This window comes from Trachinotus anak, unplaced genomic scaffold (assembly GCF_046630095.1).
Source record: "Trachinotus anak isolate AG129_WGS33_773 ecotype Australia unplaced genomic scaffold, CSIRO_AGI_Tana_v1 ptg000025l, whole genome shotgun sequence".
In the NCBI taxonomy this organism is placed as follows: domain Eukaryota; kingdom Metazoa; phylum Chordata; class Actinopteri; order Carangiformes; family Carangidae; genus Trachinotus; species Trachinotus anak.
The window spans coordinates 17,022,632-17,038,549 of record NW_027273876.1 but is presented as its reverse complement, the minus strand read 5'-3'; the positions used below and the strand labels follow the sequence as shown (position 1 = coordinate 17,038,549).

The 15,918-nt window shown below is 39.5% G+C and overlaps 2 protein-coding genes across 4 annotated transcripts in view; one reads left to right on the top strand and one right to left on the bottom strand.

The window, feature by feature from the left end:
- The window catches only part of LOC139608550 (ras-related protein Rab-26), a 100,457-nt gene that overhangs the window by 12,557 nt on the left and 71,982 nt on the right, over window positions 1–15,918 (bottom strand). The window lies entirely within an intron of this gene.
- On the top strand, window positions 3,492–7,853 carry LOC139608548 (NHS-like protein 2). Of its 2 annotated transcripts, none has more exons than XM_071462433.1 (3): window positions 3,492–3,582; window positions 4,177–5,300; window positions 7,023–7,853. In XM_071462433.1, the coding sequence occupies exons 2-3, from the start codon at window positions 4,226–4,228 to the stop codon at window positions 7,088–7,090; spliced, it is 1,143 nt and encodes a 380-aa protein (XP_071318534.1). In that variant the 5' UTR covers window positions 3,492–3,582; window positions 4,177–4,225; the 3' UTR covers window positions 7,091–7,853. The 2 variants fall into 2 exon arrangements, with proteins under 2 accessions (XP_071318534.1, XP_071318535.1); XM_071462434.1 differs by having other exon boundaries at window positions 6,965–7,136.

Genomic DNA, 15,918 nt, shown 5'->3' with positions numbered 1-15,918 from the left:
TCCAGTGTAATTCATAAATGTGATGTTTCTTTAATTCAATGCCTGTGAATACAATCCAGCCAGAGATTTTGTTTGTCACAACAAATCTACATTTGTCAAAACTATAATTTGCAAAACAATTTAGTAAAACAATTTAGTAAAATATTCATTTCTATGATGCAGGATTGCAGTATTAACAGTATCACCCCAGATTTACCTACTAAATCACTATATGCATATTGACAACATCTGAAAATTATCAAAGAAAAAGATCAGATGTAATAATTTCAACAGATATACAATTAAATAATGTTAGGCTTATCATAGAAAATGTACTCTATACAATACTGAGTGCTGTTAAAAAATACCACCCCTTCTATTAATAAACATCCCAACCACCTGGTAAAATATATTTTACATTATGACATAGTATATATTAACATTATTCTGCTGAGTAAGTCCTAAGTGAAAAAAAGGCCAGTGCTTAACGCCAGGAATGATTTTCTTCACCACTAACCTCCTGGAAGGAAGCAACCTGAAAAGGTCTGATTTTGAAAACTGCAGTGTGCACCATGGGGGTTTTTCAGGTTGAGTTAAATGGAATACATTTTTCAGCAAGCTATCACAGCTCTACCAAACAGTTTAAAACCAGGAATCCTTCCAACCCTTCCAGGGTGTGACTTCCACGAAAAATCAGACAGCTTTCTTTAATCATTTTGCTGGCAAACCTGTGGGGATCAGTCTTCAAATCTCTCCATTTTCCAAAGAGCTCTACAGTACATCTCTGCTGAGCCTTTATTTGCTTTCCCATTGTGAAAAACCTCTCTGTCAACTTCAGAAATAAATAAAGAAACATAAAATACTGATTCCTGAATGTTTTGCTTCTTAGTGTTGGACTTATGTTCTTTCAATTCCCTTCTAGCTTCAAACACAGTCCTATTTCAAATGTGCAACTTCTGTGCAAGATTATAGAAAAAAGGAAACTATTAATCTTTTTCATTTTTTTTTAATTGAACAAACTGAATTGAAAGTTCTCAGCTAAAGTTTTAACAGTGATGTAGTAACATAAGCAAAGACTGTTAACATTGCAAGCATCAATACACATGTTGACCATTTCTGACTAGAGGGGAGCAGAGGTAAATATATTTCATCGTTATTGAATGAAACTGCAAGAAAAAGGTCAGGTCTCTCTCTCATACACACACGCACAAATTGTACAGTACATACGCATTTCCTCCTGCATGCCCCTCATCTCGCTCTGTGTGTATCATCAGACGTAAACCAGTCAGATCAATGGTAATCCCTCCCCCTCGTCTGCAGGTTTACAGCATTCTGCGCTGCCTCCCCGGTGGTTTACATCATTTCATTACACAGAGATTAATGTACTGAGCCATCACCTAAGAGCCCTGAACCTCCATAACATGTGAACCTGCCAATTACTCACGCAGCCTTGAAAGATCTTGGCAGCCTGTGGGTGGATTAGGAGGAAGTGAGAGAAGGAACGCAGCTTCTGAGCTCATCAAACTTCAAAGAACTCACCAACGCTGAGCGTTAGAGTTCATACAGTGGGTAGGAGCATGGGAGGAGGACACGTGTATGTGTTGGTCTACATACCATTCAGCTCCTCTTTTGCATCTTTCCCCATTTTTGTCAGGTGTCTTTTTTTTTTTAATTTTTATTATTTCCTCACTCATGCACTGCCATGGCATTGCACCACTCCCTCCTCGCATGCTTGTGACATGCTTTAAGTTTATGGTGCTGCTATAAGCTTTCAGGTTGACACTTTGACTTTGTGTACAGCCACTGCGTTTTGCACAAACGTAAAAGATGTTAGTTAGCTATGGCTGTGGTGGCTCCTGCAGAATCTTGTGAGGGGAGCTTATCTTTAGCTGTCAGAAAAGATACAAACAACCTAAAAAAAAAGTGTCAGCAAGGCAAGGAAAAAAAAAGTTCTGTCTAACCATTGCATGCAGCTTACTGCAACTTCGTCTTCGAAACAGAGAAGCAATAATTGTCAATCACTAATACCAATTTTTATCAGAATCTTCCTAGAGTCAACAGACTGACATTGCTCCCACTGGTTGAAATATGCTGCCAGATTTATCCCTTTGCTCAAGAAATAATGTCACCAGAAAGAATTACAGTTCAAAACTTTCTTTTTTTTGGGTTTGTTTTATTACCCAAGTGTGTGGTTATTAGAAATGCACAACAAAGTGTAAACCACCTACCACTTTGTCAAAATTTAAGTTGCTATATGTGAAATTGCTGTTATTGTCATCATGGTATTGTCATGTTATTGTCACAGTGGCGTTAAGGTTTGAATTCATTATAATGTATAAATAATTAAAAATGCAGTTACATTCTACTTGCGGGTTTTTGTGTAGTAACAAGATTAAAAGTCTACCTCCATGCCAGCAGCTTTGGAGGCTAGACACAGTGGTGCAGTGAAATGCTAACATCACCATGCTAACATGCTCTCCATAGCAATGTTAATATGCTGATGTTTAGCAGGTATAGCAGGTTTACCATGTTGACTGTCTTAGATTAGCAGGGTAGCATGCGAACATTTTCTAATTAGCACTAAAAACAAAGTACATCTGGGAAGTGTGAATGTCTGTACCAAAGTCTGTATCAATCCATTCAGTAAATGTCGACATATTATTCAGAGTAAGTGAAAATGTTTGGGAACCATGAATGTCTGTACCAAAAACCATCCAGTAGGAAATGAAATATTTCGGTCTGGACAAAAGAGGTTGAGCCGACTGGCTAACATTGACATCCCTAAAGCAATGCTGCTAGTGTGGCTAAAAATGTTTGTGAAGCAGAAAGCAGTTAATTATGACATACTTGAAAATGACAGCAGGTGGTCAGACTGCTTTTGAGTAGGGATCACTTGATGTGAGGTGCCAGGATAAGAAGGCAGTCCAAATGCAAAGCAAACATCATGAGACTGAATGCTATCCCACTAAGACAATGAACATGAACTCAAAGTATGAACAAGTTACTCAACAACTAAGCCTCTTTCAAGACACAAAGTTCTAGTTAGTCAGACTTCACTGTGGACAGTTTTCACTTTTAAATATATGTTAGACAATGACTGGGCATAGAAGAAGAATCTGTTCTTTAATGATTAAGGTGAACCTTTAATCAACTGGCTATAGGTAAACTCACTTCTTATATCAGGTAATGACAAACAGTAGAAAAACATGCATTAGTTAACACTGAGAAAGCTGTGGATTATTACTAAAAATTGGTAAATAGTAGTAGTCAGAGTAAGGCTATCAGTTTTTAAGTGTCTTTGAGGTGTATGAAATGTGTTATAAATACTATACTTCTATACTTTCTCACACTCTTCTTCCTGCTTTAACCTGCTGTTAATCAACCCTTACGTGTGTGTGTGTATGTGTGTGTGTGTGTGTGTGTGTGTGTGTGTGTGTTTGTGTGAAATGTGGACTCTGTGGGTTTCTGGGCGTTAATATGAGGAAGTTGTGGTCAGATTGGCTGGGTGGGGATACACACACTGAGGGTGTTATGTTAAGACAGAGACTAAAGAAAGAGATGAGTCCAGTCTAGATGAGAACTGAGATCAACAGCGCACTGCAGGTAAACAATGTTTTACACTTACACCAGTTTTAGAATTTTATGTTTAATTTAGTTTGCATGCAATATATTGTAGTTTAATCAAACCAACTATTTATTCTACAATGCTGTGTAAGCCGGGGTTTTTGCTGTGTCAGTCTTTGTCTTGCATTCCTAATTTATGTTGGCTAATGTTAGCTAATGTTAGCAAAACTTTAGGCTATTATATGATTTTATATAGGATATTACTGATTACTGAGTCAGTTTGCCGACTTAATGAATTTTTACCATGTGTGCTACCGTTACTATATCTTAGCACTGTAGCTAAAAGCATAAAAGTAGTTTAGCAATTTATCAACAGTAACTATATAAATGTCAAAATTACCTTTTCAAATGAAAATAGGTAGTTTTTCAGATGATAAATAAAATCCTTTTAAATACTCCCATGACTGATGGGTGTTGACAAAGCATCTAGTTTTGTTGTGAAAATAAACTGGTTTGCAAAACAAACATGTGAAACTATATTTGAGAAATCAGGATGGGCGTCTCTTGTTCCTCTTTTCAAAATTTTTACCCCCACCCCTTTCTCTTTCTATGTTTCCCTGTTTCTCTTAACAGGGTTATATACCGGGCCTGACAAAGACTGAGTTCCTCCCCACCAAGCAGCATGACTAAAGACTCCACCGCTATTAATGGCACTGCTAGCCCAGCCCTAGTCAATGGTGCCTATGCTAAGTGTGGACAGATGAGTAAAAAAGTGTCTAATGTTAATAATGTGAGCCACAGAGCACAGAACGGAGACTGCAAGAGCAGACAAAGACCAGGACAAGTCAGACCACACAGCCAAGAGCGCAGAGAGCCCAATTTATTTACAGCCTCCACCTCCAGTGTGACCCCCACTTCTCACCAGCGACGTTGGTCAGCTGACTTTAGTAAGTGTGGGCCCACATCAGTCATTGTTGTGAAGAAGAACAAGAAGGAACCACAGCCTCCTCAGCGAGGAGTATCTCTCCTCAGACCTCACTCAGCATCTGATTCTTCATTCAAACGCTACTCCTGCCCCCCCATGGGGATCTTTAGCTCACCAAGTCAGTCCTCATCTTCTTCCTCGTCCGCATGCTCATCCTGCTCCTCTCCTCCTCCCGTGCAGACATCTGTCATCACTGGCCATGACCCCCTCGGCTGGAAGTTGCAGCCAAAGTCCAGCTTCATGTCCCCCAGGGCTCGCACTAAAAGGCTGTCTCTGCAGATTCCCCTCCCTATCATCTTTCCTGACCCCTCGGGCCCTGCCCCAACTTCTAAATCAGACGACCCTCCGAATCAAGACCCTTCCTCTAAAACTAAACCCCCTCTCAGACCCAAACCATCCCGTCGGCACCACTCAGACTCCTCAGCCTTCCGTAGATCTCTGCCAAACCCTCTGCCTGTGGTGACACTTGAGGATCTCTGTGCGGTGCATCTCCGTTCGGTCACTCATTCATATGAGTCTGATGATGTCTTCAATGAGGGGAATGAAGAGGAGGTGAAGGTGACCACTAAGCCACGCAAAATACCACCACCTGTTCCAGAAAAAACCTCCATGGCCAGACAAATAGCACAACTGATTACTCTTTCATGGCAACGCTATACACCTGTTCCCACTAAAACCACAGAAGAAAACATTTACACTTGTGTGATGAAGCCAAGACCTAAACATTCACATCAGACTGTGGACCAAAGCAGCCTGTGTGCTACAAAAACAGGTAGGTACTCATGAAAATAATCAAATAATCACCTGTCAAGGAAGAATAATGTTGGATTACCACCTAAAGCTATTTAGGCAAACTACAACAAAACTATAAATCACACCGCACTGTACTTTAGAAGTACACTTCTATGAAGTTGGAAAACTTGTTAGATACATACAGGCATGTTTCCAGTCTCAAATGTGCAGATTTTCAAATGAGAACGTTAACCCACATGTTTTGCTGCTGTTCTCCAGTGGCTAAGGGAATGTGGTAGAAAGGTACAAAAATACTTGGCCAACAAACGTGACTCTGACTCTAATCCAATACCTCAGTGTTGATTAAATATGCATCTGACACATTGAAATAACAGCTGTACCCTACTTTACCTGTACAAGGTGCCTGATCCTAATAATGAAGGTCATGGTTCAAAACTTTTAAGTTCAAATTACTGATATGAATTAAAGATTCACTGGGAGAATGTGACTCCTGCAACTGTCATGAAACATTTCACAAGAGAGAAGACATATCAATCTGTTGGTGGCATTGGAACTACAGAAACACTTGACAAGTTAGTCACAGAGATACAACTAATATAATCATTAGTGACAGCTTATACAACCTATTGCTCACTTACATCATTTTCCATAGTTACACACTGTATCGAAAAGTCCGGCCGTGGGAAAGGAGAGCAGCAATTTTGGTGTAAATATGTAATTATGGAAATTAATAATGATGTAGACATTGTTTTTAAATATTTTAAAACTAATTTCACACATTCAAAATGTTTAAAAACATCCTTGTATTAAGGCCTATCATTGTATGAAGCCAATGATAGGAACTTTGATGTTGTCGCCAGCCAGACCACAATTTGTAGTTGTTTGCTACCTCAGTCTGATTGCGAGCTAAAAGATTACATCCATGGCAAAGATTGAAGTATCAAAATAGAAAGGTGGTTAGCAAAAGAAGGAATTAAAAGAGTTTCAAGAAACAAATGGTGAATTGATGCCATTCAGTGAAGTTCAAGGCAGTGTCGATCACAATTAAAATAAAAAGTGCTCTGAGAACCTATTATGTGGCTTCCATATTGTTGCAGGGTCAGATTTGGGCCGCCAACATTTTTGAGCATTTCAATTGGGCCATGAGTTTGAAAAGGTTGGGAACCACTGCAGTCGGGTATAATAAAGAAAAGATTGGATTTTAATTAGCTTTATTTTAGCTGATACCAGTCTATTGAAAAATGCTCAGTTTGGCCTCAACACTGGTCTTCAGGATCAGCTCAGAACATCTCATCACTGATGCAGCAGAGGCCATGCTATTCTCTCTTTTAGTTTGGATCAAGCACCCAACCTACTAGATCCTACTCTTCCCATGATGCAACTTAATTGCTTAATTGCACCTGTGTTTCAAGACTCTAACTTCCTGGTAAACACACATTTAGACATACTTTCTAAAATATGGTCATGGATGATGATAGTATAATAGTAATCGTATTCACAAATTGAGTAGTACTCCCCAGCTTAAAGTTGTTGGTCCCTTCCCTATTGCACAAGCAGCAAAATTAATTTGTAGTATATGAAGATGATGCACAACATTGTCTTTAAAGTTTACAGAAGATCTATTTGCAGATGCCAGTTTCACCCTGATTAGCTTGATTGATTTCCTATGTGATGTGCTGAAAGGAAAGGAGGGGCTTCACGGCGTCAGTCAATACTAACAGAATTCACTGTGCTGGAGCAGGGCTGCGTCTGGATACCAGCTGCGAGAGGCAGAGCTACACTCCACGCTCCCCTGGCAGAGAAATCTGAGAGGACACCTGAACCCTCAGTCTTCACCCTTCAACCTCCAACACCTTTTACCACCAGATTATGTGACATATTTCACAGATAGCACATGTATATCCCTGAGGATGGACGCTATGGCCTCTTTGCCTCATTTGAGTATTTTTTTTTTTTTTTTAAATCGAGGTACCGAAATTGCTGAAGTGTTAAGAGCAATATTTTATGTATGGCATAAAATAGCCCCACACCAAAGCAAATGAGTGTATTATGCCAGTATTTTGTATTCTGTTGCTTTACCGCTTTATTACTACATCTCTCTACTGTAAATGTCTTGCTGACTCCTCTCTGTTGTGGAAATGTGACTTTGTTCTTCCTCTCAGCCATAAAAAAGTGTAGCTTTAAGGGGATGTGGGCTTGTGTAGGAACAAACAAACCCTGCAGTTGTTGCAGTTCCTGCTGACTGTTGATACAGATCATTACTCACTAAATTTCCCTTAAAGTCACTGTTTATTTGCCTGTACATTCCATGAAATTTGCTTCATGTGTTGTATTGACAGTATGATATGTAAGAATTCACAATATTCTTTGTAGTAAAAATATAAATACGTATAATAAATTTGAACTTGAAGGACATTAGTTGGTATGTTCATTACTGGAATAGTGTATCAATAGGAAATAACATGATGACAATAAGTTCATTAATCTCTTTTGTTAATTTTTTTAAATGAGGTCTTTTGTATTTGCATAAATCCATGTGTATCAAATAAAATTAAAACACATCTTAAAGCTTCTCAAATGTTACAATTTTTTCACACTTTGACCCTTTTTCATCATTGCAGGTTGAATACAATATTGTCAGTAGAGCTTATTATTTTAGTCTCTTGTAAACTATGAATGAATTATTTTTGATATTCTATAGATGATTTAATAGACAGTTAAGTCCCTAAAATTACTGAAGGCATGTGAATGTGGGAATATGTTTTATTTTTAATACATTTTTACAAAATTCAACTCTTTTGTATGTTTTCAATCAGTGATTCCCATGGTGTGCCTGCTGATCTATTCCTGCTGCTATGTTCCAGTTCAGGCTTGGCAGGTCCTTCCTAAACACAATACAATACTTGGGTAAATTTGGTGTGTTTGCCTGACAGATGCACGGACTACCGACATGCAGCACCAAAATCTAACTTGCTTGTGGCTGCAGTCTGACTGGAATAGTATGTGAATTTCACACAGATGCAAAGTGCTGAGAATCTTATCGTATTTGAGGACATCTAAATAAACAGAAAAATAGGTTTAAGGGTTTAAGACAGCACAAACTATAAAGACTGTCTAATCAGAAAGCAACAGCTGCTTCCTGGAGAATCACTGGAAAAATAACAAAAAAAGCACAGCTATGTTATCAGTAGTGTATTTACTGACTACAAACAATCATGGTCTTAAAGATGCCACGTAATTCTCATCACACTGTTCACATGATGTGTTTTTTCAGATATTCTATAATAGCAGGGACATTTCTGCACTCACGGCGGGCAAGAGGATCCAAAGGAAAACGTTCCAATGACAGAAATGACGGATAAATCCAAACAGGGTAAAGTAGCAGCCAAGGACAAGGACCTTGTGTTATCGCTGCCCATGCTTATGCTCACATTATCATCTTGTGACACACTAGGCAGAGTGGGCTCAGACAGAATAAAGTGTTGTCACATGTTCTTACCTAATATTATATAAGACCTCTGTCCTCTATTCCAAGGATCTCTCTCTCGACAAAAGAAAATACATTTTTTTTAAAAAGGCAGAGGTATCATGCTAAGTAGTTCGGAGTATCGATCAGGTTCTAAAAACACTGGATTCTGCATTTACAATAATGCAACTCAAAGCCTTGTTACTTCTTTCAAAAACCTCTTTCAGAATATTTTATCTGATAACCAATGACTGCTTCAAGGACTCCACCTAACTCGTATCCTGAGCATTGAAATTAATTCTTGTCTTGGGATCAGGATGAGTGACAAAATAATCTCAACTAAAGGGCCACTTACTTGCTTTTTCAGAGCTTTCACCACATCTCGAACTAAAACAAGCTTTAGAATCTCCTTTGTTATCCCATGACCACTGTTACATATGAAGACACCTGAGCCAACTGCATTCTGTGATGAAGACCCTGAGGTGTGGCTTCAAGCTCTACAACAGCGCAACCTTGAGTTGAGATTATTTTGTCTCTTACACACCTAAATAAATGACTGGGTGTACAGTCGCTGAATATTTTGTAGATTTATTTTATAATTAATACCATTACATTGTTCTTTCTACGAAAACCACAGGAAAATTATTGTAAAAAACAGGACATCGTTTCCTCCATGATTTAATTTTTTCTGACACATTGAAGAAGTTGATTTAAGCCTGATTCAATTATTTCCCAACATTTATCTCAATGTTTACAGAAATAAAGAGCTCTGCATAAAAAGTGCTAAATATTGAGAGAACCTACATTCATCATGTTGGTCAATTTCAAGCTTAAAAGCCATTTTCTCTGCACACTTTTGATTAATGCAACCTAATTAGACCTTACCTGCTATCTAGATTAATCTCATTTTATCTTCCAAAGTGAATTACTTGGCAATATTTCAGCAGAATAAAGTGCGAAAAAATAAAGTATACTCATGTTAGGGAGGGGTAAAAATATGCAGAAAGAGATGTTTGGATGAAAAAAGTTGAATGAATCTGGGTTTGCTCCGCAGAGATGAGCTGCTGAGTGTCGGAGAGAGCTGCAGTGTAGGCTGGAAGCAACGCTGCAGGCAGGTGAATGGTGGGACTGCAGACACACAAAACCCAAACCCAGACACACACTCTGTACCACACCATGTGCAGTTAAATACAAAACTACTGCGTCTCATATTTCCTTCTTGGTTCATTTCTTTTTTTATTTGCTGAACTACAAACTATGTAGGAAAAGTTTTGCTTGCATGAATCACGGTTGTGTAGTTTGGGAGGTTTGGGATGCTCAGAAAGCAGGGACGGCTTTTGTAATGATTGTGTATTTCGAGTCAGCGTGCAAACTAAAACTGGCCGCCAGTGGTGTAAGAAGCATCAGAAAAGTAGAAGTAGCAATACTGTGGCGTAAAAACAATCTTTTACTTGTGCATAAGTAATATTACCAAGGTAAAATTACATGCAAATACAGAAAAATGTTCTTAAAAGTACAGAAACATCAGTGGGCTTCTCAACATAAGCTCAAACACAGCTGCAGCCATGGCAAGAAGCTTAGACATATATACATAGACGCCACATTGGCTGCTTCAGCCCATTGCTGCAATGCGTCAATATTGCTGCGATACTGGACCAGGCAAGACTGTCCTGTAAACAAATAAGAGTAAACAGAGGAGCTCAGGAGCACTATATTGCTTACATTTCTCAACCAATTTCAAAGAGTCCCTTTTATATTTGAGGATTTATGATCAATGTGGAGTAAAAACACGTTTTTCTCTAGTTTCTCATAATCATGATAGTTTAGGCCATAATCGTTGTTTTCTATATAGGAGGAGTGTAACAACCTTAGGCTTACATGAACTGAATTACTTACATGGTGGAAAACACTTCATCCAGTTCCAGAGGGTGGGTGTCAGCCTGAGGGTGAGGAGCTTCTCACAGAGTTTGTGTGTAATGACTGTGTAATCAATAAATAGCTTTGTACCATGGGTGCTGTGATAAAAATCTTATGAGCTGAAGAAAAGACGATAATCAGGAGATCAGATGTCTCAGGCAGTGGTATTTATTGCAAGCTGATGCGCCATGGAGAAAATTATTATCAGTACAATGACAGCAAGTGAACCAGAGTAGCATTTTGAAGATGTTTTGTCTGACAGGGTGTATATCAGCCAAAACCTCAATAGGCGGCCCCCGGGCCGCATCCGCCTATTTGTGGCCCCCGAACTGTTATTTCTTCAGTATGTGTTTTGGTTTGGTCAACACGAGTACCTATCGGGACTTGTCTCCATGCCAACGATACACAGACAGCCTGTTAATGGGTCGCATTTTTAAGTTTCACTTTGGCTTTTGAAGCCGTTCGCATTGTCACTTTGCCAGAGAGCAGGGGAGGGAGCCTCGATTGCGCACGAAAAAAAAAAAGGTTGCACGAAATGGCGTGTTCCAAATTATCATCAACCTACTGCTGCGAATCTGCGTTCTGAACAATGAACGTGGTGAAGAACCAGCACCGCAGTGCACTCACAAATGAACACTTGCAGCAGTGTGTTCGCCTGGCCATCACACCATTTGAGCCAAAGTTCCAAAGACTGGCAAAAGACACAGGATGCCATTTCTCTCATTAAGCTGTGTTTCACACTGACACACTTAGAATGTAAAATAGTTTTTCATTATATTTGATTCCTGAGATCTTGATATGTTTGTTTGTTACCTGTTACGACTCTATGGAGGTGGTGATTTATTTTTGTTAAACTTAATGGTAAACTGGCCTGACCGACCTCAATAAATGGACCTTTGAGTCACTGAAAATCATCTTTGTGGCCCTTGAAGATTTGTATTTGAGTGCCCCTGGTGTATATATTCCTAGGCATCACACAGTTGCCACACTTTACTGCACCTTACCACAAATAAGGATAAACTATATTCTAAACCTATATGTGTAAAGTTTCACTACAATCTAACCATTGCCACATGTTTTTACCAAATAATATCATATGTGCCTTGTCCTTTCCCCTACCTTGCTCATCCTTGGCCAGTGTGGATTTGAGCAGTATTCTCTAAGTTTATTGTTTTCTAAAAGACCTTGGTTACCTTAGCAACAGAGGATAAAGGTGTCTCCAGATGTCCACTATCAGTCAGAACAGCAGCAAAACAGTAACCCATTGTATAACACAGTGAAGGTCCTTATGACCCAAACTCTGGGAAAGTGAGTGAGGCCTAGAAGAACAAGATGAGCATTAGAAGTGAGAAAAACTCCTTCACAGGTGTCCCTGCCTTTTAGGTGTGTGAGAATTGTGTGAAAGGCAGTATTGTCTGGAATGGTCTGATGATTATCCTCTTGAAACACTTTATCATGATTGGGGTGAGTGGTACTGGTCCTGCTACTGCTACTGCTCACAAGGCTTTTCTTTGGGAAGGACACAATGGCAGTGAACTTGAAGCAGGCAGGCAAAGAAGCTTCTGCAAAAGACAAGTTGTGTTTTTCTGAAAACACATCAGCCATCTCTGATGAGTGCATGCACGGGGATGTTGTCTGGGCCAGCTGCCTTCCTAGGGTTTACTCTCCTCAGAGCCTTGTGCAGATCCACTGGTGACACAGTGAGTGATATGTTCTGTGTGCTCTCCATGGCCAAAACCCTTCTCTGTCTATTGATATTGACGGCCTTAAGGCCACTGTAGAACTTATTCAGCTCATTTGGCAGTGTGGTTGGGCTGGCTATGCCCCACCTGCTCCTCTGCTTGTAATCTGTTATGTGCTGCAGGCTAGGCCACGTGCACAATGAGTCCACGGTGGTGTGATATCCCTGCAGTTCAATCTGTACTGTCTCCTTGCCTCTTTGCCAGATCTATGCAGTCATATCTAGCTTCTTCAGCATTGCCTGAGACAAATGCAGTGGAGCAAGGGCATAGCATGGACTCAACGGTAAGAAAAGTAGGTTTGGTGCACCTCTATAACAAGCCACAGAACTGCCTTTTGTAAGGCATCTTAGTGTTCATTTTTGGTGCCACCTCAGTTCAAAAGACATTGTTCTCACTCCGCCAAAAGAAGTGAGCTGAAGGATCAAACACTCCAGGGTTTGAAAAAGACACTCCTAACACGCTTGGTGTGAATGAAGCTCAGATATAAGTTTTCACTCAAACTGAGAGACTAATAACTGAAAGTTGAAGAGAAAAAAGGAACAGAAGTCTCAGGAGTCTAAATGAGATGGCTGGATACTCTCCACCTTAAAGGAGGAACAAGATGAGAAAGATGAAAAGGCAGAGAGGAAGAGATCTTTTCATCCCTCAGAGTGAGAAGAGCAGCGGACATAGAACAGACTGACATTTTTTAGCTCACTTAGCCTTCTGCACTGTGTGTGTGTGTGTGTGTATGAGAGAGTGAGTGAGTGAGTCAGTTCGGTGTCAAAGTCTACATGATAGTGGGGGTCAGAGTCATATAAAACATTAAACATTTGTGTGAAATTTTGTCATAATTGCTGTGTGAATTCTTGAATAATGGCTAAAAAGTGTTTTGTGAGGTCACTCTGACCGTGACCTTTGACTTTGACCAAACTGAACGTTTGTGCCAAACTTGAAGAAATTCCCTCTTGGCGTTATGGAGATATTACATCCAAAAGCCCAAAACCACGTTTTGTGAGGTCACTGTTACCTTCACCTTTGACCACCAAACTCTAATCAGTTCGACCATGAGTCTAACCGGACATTTGTGCCAAGTTTGAGGACGTTTATTTGAGGAGTTACTGAGATATTGCGTTCACAAGGCCAAAACCATGTTCTGTGAGGTCACCATGACCATGACCATTGACCTTTAACCTATAGCTACAAAAATCTAATCAGCATGTCCTTGAGTCCAGGTGAATGTTTTAACCAAATTTGAAGAAATTCCCTCAAGGCGTTATGGAGATATTGTGTTCACAAGGCGAAAACCAGGTTTTGTGAGGTCACTGTGAACTTAACTTTTGACCTTTGACCACCAAAATCTAAACAGTTCATCCTTGAGTCCCAATGAATGTTTGTGCTAAATTTGAAGAAGTTCTGTCATGGGTTTACTGAGATATTGTGCCCACGAGAATGGGACGGACAACCAGACAACCTGAAAACAATATGGCCCCAGCTCTGGCTGTCACAGGTGCAGAGGCATAAAACAGTTCTTTCAGTTATTAAAGACTAACAGTTATATTCTTGTCCGTTCAACATTAAATGTTTTTCATATATTTATAACACAGTAAATATAAAACCTCTTACCCATCCATCCCCATTGCTGCACTACTGATCAGTTCGGTTTACAAATGTAAATGAGCTCTACACTTTTTCTTATACAGAAAGGGAAAGAAAGAGGTTCACTAAAAGTACTGTAGATGCAGTGGCAATTTATTTAGTCTGAACCAGTTCTGTATGCAACAGTTCAGTGAAACAGACTTCATAACAATTGCTAGCTGAGGGATGTGCTATGATTTCAATTAGCATGCAAGGTGATATGAATCCTCGGGTGCCGCCTTAAAACTGCCAATTCCACTTCTGATGTTTTTTGGTGGTTGCCAAACAAGAAATTGTTATTATTTTACAGGCATCACAATTACAATTTACATAGTAATGACTTAAAGCAGCAAACTTGTCTATTGCCACATTAACCCAAACCATGATGTTTCCTTAAGTAATTTTTATGCCTAAACCCAAACAAACCTTAAGCATATCTATGCACTAACAATGCTTTTATGGGCTCTCTGCAGGGCATGGATGAACAATGTATTTTGTTGATTATTTTAAAGGACTTGCAACACAATATGCAGTATATGGTGAATGAAATAATGTATTGTCATATATTTTATTAATGTGTTTTTACCTATGATTTGGCGTGTGTCTATGTAAAGTACATTACTGTGAGTGCATCCTGTGTGTGTGTGTGTGTGTGTGTGTGTGTGTGGACCTCTTACTGGTCATTGACAAACTGCAATAAACCAATTACAGATGGACCCATTAAAGTTTCTGTCAAATCCACCTGAAAGGCTGAATAATCAATAGCATCCAACTACCACGAGTCCTTCACATCTTACTCTCTTGCTCCTTGTTTTTTACATATTCATGGGACACACTTTGGCCTTTTCATGATGTTTTCTGCCCTCTTGTCTGTGGCAACATGGGGAATGCTTTTTGTCCAAAGAAAAAAAATACCATTCTTATTGTAGGAGAGGAGGGTGGAAAAACTTTTTTTAGAGAGATGTTTTAATTTCATTTGAGTTTAGATAGATGCCTTGACAGGAGGTAGAAACATGTCAGAGGAAGAAGCAGAAAAGTATAGAGGAAATGTGAGGGCTGTAAAGGGAAGCTGAAGAAAATCTGCAAATTTGCCGTGTAGAGAGACAGAAAAGGAGAGAGGAGGAGGAGAGAGAAGGACATACATCATTTGATACAGAGCTATCAACAGGCAGAGAGCTGCAGAGCGCTGTTGCATCGTTAATTTTCTGCTTGGCCAAGGAAAGGACCAAGCGGAGCAAGGCATCCCCACCCTTGCCTGCCAATCAACGGAGTGGCTTTTTTTTTTTTTTTTTTTGGTGTCTCTGCAGCTCAATTAGGCAAACTGGCTGAGATTAACCAATTTCTATGATAGTATTAGAGAGACTGTACCAGAAATGACTGCAGAAGCCGAAACATGTTTTTGTCTCTTCTATTCCTAGGCTTTGCTGATGTTACTATATGTATAGCTTCATTCATTGAAAACAAAATGTTGCCTCTCAATGTTATCCGGCCAGTGATTACCTTTCCCAGAAAATGTATTTGCTGTTGCAGTTAAGTTGTATATACATTTCATATGGGGGTTCATTCCTGGTTGCACAGTTTGTTTCCAGAGTACAGAAGAGCTTTGCTTTCTGCCTTTTTATGCCTCTGCACGGCAACAGCCAGGGCATCATGTTTTCAGGTTATCTGTCTTTCTGTCTGTTTGTCTCATTCCCGTGAACGCAATATCTCAGCAACGCCTTGAAGGATTTTTTGTTAAAGTTAGCCACAGACATTAATTTCGGCTCAAAAATGAACTGATTTATAATTGAAAACAGATGTCTAACGGGATAAAATCAAGAAAGTGATGACATTTTATATTCAAATGGTCAAAGGTCAACTTCACTGTGACATCATCATGTTCTGCAAAAACACCT